General features: G+C 40.4%; 1 protein-coding gene across 1 annotated transcript in view; it reads right to left on the bottom strand.

The window, feature by feature from the left end:
• mtf1 (metal-regulatory transcription factor 1) overlaps positions 1–7,248 on the bottom strand; it is a 13,703-nt gene extending 6,455 nt beyond the window's left edge. Inside the window, exons 1-5 of the mRNA XM_005736115.1 lie at positions 7,179–7,248; positions 5,432–5,959; positions 2,130–2,368; positions 621–752; positions 289–362 (exon numbers count right to left, since the gene is read on the bottom strand). Of these exons, the coding sequence (XP_005736172.1) occupies positions 289–362; positions 621–752; positions 2,130–2,368; positions 5,432–5,896 (910 nt within the window). The 5' untranslated portion in view covers positions 5,897–5,959; positions 7,179–7,248. The remainder of the gene's footprint in view (positions 1–288; positions 363–620; positions 753–2,129; positions 2,369–5,431; positions 5,960–7,178) is intronic.
• Positions 7,249–7,262: the final 14 nt, after the last annotated feature.

The raw sequence follows: 7,262 nt of genomic DNA, 5'->3' as shown, positions 1-7,262 counted from the left end.
TCTTGTTCTTGTACATGTAATTGTTTCTTTTTCAACAACACAAAGCATAAGCCAGTTCAAGTCATTCCTTGTTCAGCTGAACGTGATCTACTATATTGATATATAAGGGGAAAAACCCCCACCAAATACATGGGAAGCTAGTATTTGTCTGTGTGTTTGACAGCTGGCATGTAGGAAAGGTGTTCACCTGCCCTAAACAAGCATGCAATCATTAGAGCAAAGAGCTAAATAAATACATCTTTGTTGAAGCTTCCCTAGATAATTGAGGTGAACCAGAACACTGTATACCTGTGTGAGTCCGTACATGTGTTTTTAGGTGATGACTTGCAGCAAAGGCTTTTCCACAACCATCGTGATCACACCTGAAAGCAAAAACATAAAAAAAACAAAAAAACAGTGTGAGATCAAATGTAAACATAAAGTGAAAAACATTCAAGGCTGGATTTCATCATCCTTCTAGATTAAAGTCATGACCCATTGCCCCCCTGTGTTGTTATATGAAGAAAAATGGATAGTTGACATGGATAAGTAAAATTTAAATACACTTAAAGTTTTGTACAGCAGTTCCTTCACCTTAACTGGGAGAAAATGAAACCTGCTGTGAAAAAGGAAATGCTCACCGGAATGGCTTCTCCCCAGTGTGTGTGCGAATGTGCTTCCTCAGGTCACTGAGGGTGGTAAAGTACTTTGTGCATCCCTCTGATTCACAGTTGAAAGTCTTGCCTGTGTGAAGTCTCTGGTGTGCTTTTAGCCTGCAGAGAAAATAGTGTTTCATTAAACCACAATGGGAAAATATAAGCGGGACAAAGTAAAAGCAGTGGCATTCAGCAGCATGTGCTGACTACACTATCATTTCATTTAAAAAAATCTTTAAAAAAAAAAAAGAGAGATGAGTCAGACGGGAAATGGGGCTATTAATAGAATTTTAAACTCAATCACGATTTTTGGCTTCTCACATTTAAATGAACATGGTCTAGTGATACTAAAAATGCATGCTCTGCAAACTGAATGGAAAGCAAAAGCAAACCAAGCCCTTCCTAAAAAAACAGCACCTGACCATGTGCCTGCATCAGTCAATCACAGCTGTGCCCTGGACAACACAGCGTGCAGTGCTGGACTGATCTGGACGAGTAACACCACATCAAAAGACCAGATATACAGCAAAAATCAAAAAATGTCTGGCACAGGAGAACATGAAGAGCTTGTCCCTTAAAGTGGATCATCATCAGTTGTTTGAAAATACTTTGGATTCAGTGCAAGAGATTTTATCCAAGAACAAATCATATATGAAAATTAAGTGTCTAATAAACACATATTTTTGGGTAAACGTTGGAGGGAAAGAGAGAGAATACTTTGAGTGTTTTTGGCATCCATCGTGCTGATACAATAAATGGAACGAAAGATTTTTTTGTTCAAGGAGATGCACTAAGATCAGGTAAATGGTGAATAAACGCTTACTTGTTGTCTGCAAACATGTCTTAATAACCAAGAATGTAGCACAACGTAAAAAGGAAAGCAGTGCTCTGTTAATTCTATTTTCTGTTAAGTTTTGGTGCATTTTTTTTTAAAATCATACTTCTTATCTTTTCTAAGAAACGCATGGAGTTTCAGTGAATGAGGAAGACCAGTTTTATTTTGCTGCAAAGATTGACTATGCGAAGCAAACCATGACGAACCACTAATGTAATCCACAATGTAAAGTTAGATCAGGAATCTCAACAGCTCTAAGCCCTGTGTAGCTTACGATGATGGCACAGCAGCATCAAGCCACAGACACATGACATTGCTACTGAAACAGTGCAAACTGGATACTTGGATGCCCTTTGATTTGTACATCTGATATATCTTGTGGTCAAACAAGAGACCTGACGGAATGACTGAAATAATCAAGTTCCTCTTTTAATCAAGTCCCGAGTCGCTTGAGTCATTTTTTTGTGTCAAAACATCTACTGCATCACGCTTTGTGTACTGCCCCCAACACTTAGGTCTAATTATCTTAACCTACTTTTGATCAAGTCTAACAAAACTGAAATGGAACCTACAGTGATGATAAAGGTGACTTCATATAAACTTCAAGTTTCCACAGCAATGTAAAGACAGCGACATGAAAGACAACAAAAAAGGCTCACCTGTACAACGTGTTGAACGCCTTTTCACAGCCCTGTACGTCACACTCGAATGGCTTCTCCTTGGTGTGAACACGGACGTGGATCTTAAGGCTGTAAGAGGTGAGAAAGGCCTTTCCACAGCCTTGCTGATTACACACAAATGTGTACTCGCCCCGATGCGTTTTCTGGTGTGTCCGCAAGTTTCCTGCTGTGCTGTACGTCCTTGTGCAGCCTTCGAACATGCACTGGTACCGCTTTACCTGAAAGTGAGAGAATAAAAATGGTAAGTGGAATTAAAACATAGTGAAATAATGCTGGTGCTAAGAAAAGGATTGCATCAAATCTCTTTAAAAAAATCTGTTAATCTGTGTTTTAACTTTATTTAACAACACCATTTCAACAAGACAGGGAGAAATGAGTAAATCCAGCTCAGAAATAATAATAACCTGCCCTGCCATTGAATGAGGTGACAGTCTGACTCTGGGTGGCCTTTTGGATAGGATTTGAACTTAATGACTCAACCTCCCATCAGTACACAAAGCGGGTGAGCATTAAGGACATCAGTGATGACTAACCCCCAATTCTCTTTCACAGCACCGATGTCCATTGCAGTGGGGCAGTCTCCTGCTCTGCTCTCACACAAATATCCTGGGGGCACTGTGAATAAAAGCAGCCCAGTCTCTATTCTATAGTGTATTGAACACAAAACCAGGAGGAGAAAACTTGTGGCTGGCCTCCTCAACAAGAGACTCTCCTTCCTCTGCTGCTATTACCTCATTTACTAAATTAAATCCTCTTAGTATTCTTGTAAAAACGAATTGTAGCCCAATTTAAATCAAAGCAAGGCAAGTGAGAATATTAGATGCATCAGAGAAAACTCAGCATGAACCTTGCAGTGTTTGCAGAACTCCACAGTGAAAGTTACACACAGCTGACTTAGCTTTCGGTCCTTCTGACAAGCGCTAATCTGAGCAATGGTAGTCTGAAACCATTCAGTCTGGTTATTAGTGTGTGGCAGGGATCATTTGTTAAGCAAATATCTACGCAAACCCACAGCAGAACCCTGCTAAAGCTGGCAGCTCAGATCTGCATTTATCTCCCACACCATTGTGATTCTACCACACTGTGAATATGATCATTGCGAGGGAGCACTTTATGCTCCAGCTTCCCACATGCATAGTGGAAGAGACCACTCCATTACAAATTGGTTTATGAAAGAGGAGTGCTTAGCGTGGCCAACAAATATTGGGCAAACCATCCACACCCCAGTGCACGCGTTCCGCGGGGATTCATATTTCATATTTGCTTTGTTTAACATATTACAAAGACATGCATGCACATGACTATTTATGATTCCAGGCCTGCAGAAGAGTGTGGCACCACTTTATATTGTACTGTTGTGCAATATAAATTTAAATTCATTTCTCAGAAGTGGCTTGAAGTCATACACATACAGACACACACAATAAAAGATCCCGGTATGCTTCTATACTGCTGCAAGAAATATATAGTTGTCTTTTAATTCAGAGGGTTGCTCAAAATCTTTTTCTTTAGATATTTGTTATTATTGCAGTTGGTAAAGGGGTTAAAAACTGAGCGGACACTGCTAATAAATAAAATCAAACCTTGACTTAACTTCACCTTTCAAACCAAAACTGGCTACAAAAGCAGCAAAGTTTCTGCCAATAATATTCAGAAATAATAAGGCATTTGCTCCAGCACCACACCCATCTAATGATAACAAAATCTAAATTTACTAGTATATTAATCTTCAATACATAATATGATTTTAAAATATGAAAATACCATGATCAAGTCAATATAGTCATAATGCTTTACTCTGAAAAGTTTGCAGTCAATTTTAAGTGTAATTCTATTGTTCTATAAAACTTTTAAACCCAAAAAAGTCTTGGTGCTGTGTAAAATGAACAAAAACTTTTGTGTAACTTCTATAGAACACAATAAACTTACTAAATGTTTAAGCAGACATTTTACCATTTCATAAAAACATTAGGATGGGGGCAACAAAACCGCTTTCAACACTTTGCAGTGAATCAGATGAACTGTTAAAAAAAGGCCAATACCATGATTGGATATAAGAAGAGGATCGTAGAGAGGCAGCGTTAGAAGTAAGCTGCCTCTCTTTTACGGAAGGGGCTCACCAATTTACAAAAGAATCTACATTTACAAGTTGTGGAACAATTTCAGAATATTGTTCCTCAAAAGATTCTGAGAATCTGCAGAAATCTCTGTGTGCAAGGGATAAGGCCAAAAATCATTGGATGGGCTCAGGAACACTTTTAGAAATCTGTGTCTGTGAACACAGTTAACTGTTCAGGTCGTGTTGCATCCTCATTTTTCCTGCAACCTCTAAAGAGGAGAGGGACCAACGTGCTTGTTATCAGCACTCGGTTCAAAAGCCTGCATCTCTGATTGTGTGGGTCATACATTAGAGCCTATGAAATTAACAGCTTGCACATCTGCAAAGACAATGCTGAAAGGTCTATACAGGCTTTAGAGCAACATATGCTTTACCCAGATGATGTCTTTTTTGTGAAAGTCCTTAAATATTTCAGTAAGACAATGCTACTGCATCTGTTGCATGGCTTTGAAGTGGAAGAGTCCTAGTGGTGAACTGCCCTGCCCGGAGTCCAGACCTTTCATCAATTAAAAATATACAGCTGTTGTGAGCTACAATCCTGTATCAGACAAGAATCTGGCAACATTTCTCTCACAAATGTCCCACAACTGTGCTCCTCAGATGTTTATAGACTACTGTTAAAAGAAAGGATCATAATAGTGGTAAAGATGGCTCTGTAGGCTATATATCATCTAAATCAACTGATTAAACACAGGAAAGAGAACCATGTTTTTCCCCAATGTGCCTCCCTACCTTTTATGTTAGGTACCTACTGGTTAACAAGTGCAAACTTCCTATCAGATGGTTTTACTATGCTGTTCATCTCTGCTAAATAAGATAGGTTACTGCTGAAGGCAACAGAATGGCAACTTCTGCATAGTTGCTGAGAAGATCCTTTAAAAGAACTTGAAGCACAGTGACATATTTTCAACTGCACACCATTTTTCACCAGGATAAACTAGATTAAAAAAATGATCACTATATTATTAGAGGATAAAAGCATAAAATCTTTAAACCATCTGCTCTTCTGCAATTTGTTGTAATAACTGAAACAGCTTAGACAAGCAATCACTGCAATCTGTCATACATGTGCACTACCTTAGAGCCAATCAGAGGAGCCTCTGATGACCAAACAAGCATATGTCTTGTAACAGCTGGACAAGATGCACTTATTTATGCTCACCTCTCTCTGCTTGGTCTCTGGGCACTCAGAGTGCAAGGTGAGCGTAGCCCCCTCGATGTTGCGTGGCATTGGGGTGGACCCTGGATTTATTGTGAACTGGATCTGGTCAGGAGAAATTGTGTGGTGCACATAACCCTGCGACATCCCATCTGGGTCTGTCATAAAGGCCAGCGATCCCTCCTCCTCATCTCCATCACCTTCTCCCTCTGTTAGGAAGGTGACTCCATCTTCATCCCCTCCACAGTGACCCTCCTCTTCTCCCTCCTCATCCAGTCGTATTGGGTCCCGCTCAATGAGGACCGTGGTGCGGTCATAGACCCGACCAGAGGATGACGAAGGTTCAGCAATTAGGTCACCGTCTTTGCCAAAGTGGATCTTGTCATCTTCTTCGTCATCCCGCTCCAGCTGATCCACCTCCACCTCAAAGTACATAGGCGCCTCCGTATGAGGGCCATTCTCACTCATGGTCTCTGATGCCTCTCCTTCCTTGGCAAGAAGGACTGCACCCTCACACGTTAATGTTTCACCCTGAAAAAGAAAGAAGCTACTTCACTTACGCTCTTAGGTTGTATAGCTCAGCTGAATTATTACAAATTGTAATTGGAAAAAAGCAAACACTGTTGAGCAGAAACTCATAGTTTCTCATAGCTGAGCCCAATATAAAGACTGAATATATTTATCAGCGTTTAGTGATTCAGCAGCAGATCTGACTAGGGCTGCCCAGTTAAACCATATCAGCTGTCACTATGTAGCCCCACGCTGACAGACAGGAACATTTGGCAACAAATAACTAGACAGAGCCACAGCTATGTGTGCTTTTGGCAGAATAAGGTTTTTTTTGACTACATTAAATGCCCGTTTTAAACATGTTCACCCCCTAATGTAGCGGACCTGCGGGTGTCAGTCAAAAGCAGCGAATTTTTTTCTTCAACACGTCAGACTGAAATCACCGCAAGTAGTTACTTAGTAAGAGACATAAACACTGTTCACAGAAACTAAAGCTACACATCGCGATCTGGAACTTTCTTACTCCAGTGACAGATGTCATGAGATAGCTGGTGCTTAGCCCTAGCTACTCGGTGACTTCTAATCAATCAAAATTCATCAGGTTACCTCTAAAGGAAAACGTTAAATGCTGCGTATGAAAGCTGTCACTTCAAACCGACGGTGACAGTTAACTTTTACATGGCTGCGCACACAATGCCGCGCAGTTTCCAAACACAAGCGTGACCTTATAGGCACTCAGTGGCTGCAAGGTTAACCTTTAGCTGACTGAACAATATCGTTCTCACAACTTAATATCACAGTACTGAGGTTGTTAGCTTTACGATGCTAGCATTCTGGTGGATATCTGATCTCATATCATGATTACATCGTCTCCAGCCTGATACGTCGCTGGTTAGCTGCTGTAAATTAATCTTAGGCTGCTTATTTTGCATCTGCCGTTACATATCTTTAGAGTGTTTTTCTCTTCAGCTCGTAAGCCACAGAAAGCTAAATGGGAACTAGTTAGCCAGAGGCTAGGCTAGGTAAGTCAGCTGCCACTTATTTCTCTACACATTCATAGCTTCGCTGGATAGCAACACTTTAGCTCATCGCTAAGCTAAGGGGCTAACGATAAACGTTTATTGTGGAGATTACTTATCGTTCCTGCAAAGATGGTCAGTTTCATTTTACCCGGTGATAAAGTGGCAAACTGAGGTTTAAGTGGATCGACTAGAAGGAAATGACATTAAAATAAATTTACCTCTGAATTTTAATCCTTATTCCGATGCTTTGGATGTTGACCACTTTCTTCCTATCCCCTCCCTAGAAAGCCATACGTCACAGG

This window comes from Pundamilia nyererei, unplaced genomic scaffold, assembly GCF_000239375.1.
Source record: "Pundamilia nyererei isolate P.nyererei 1_Seehausen unplaced genomic scaffold, PunNye1.0 scaffold00067, whole genome shotgun sequence".
NCBI classification, from domain to species: domain Eukaryota; kingdom Metazoa; phylum Chordata; class Actinopteri; order Cichliformes; family Cichlidae; genus Pundamilia; species Pundamilia nyererei.
The sequence above is the reverse complement of the archived record's forward strand: the minus strand, read 5'-3'. Positions and strand labels throughout refer to the sequence as shown.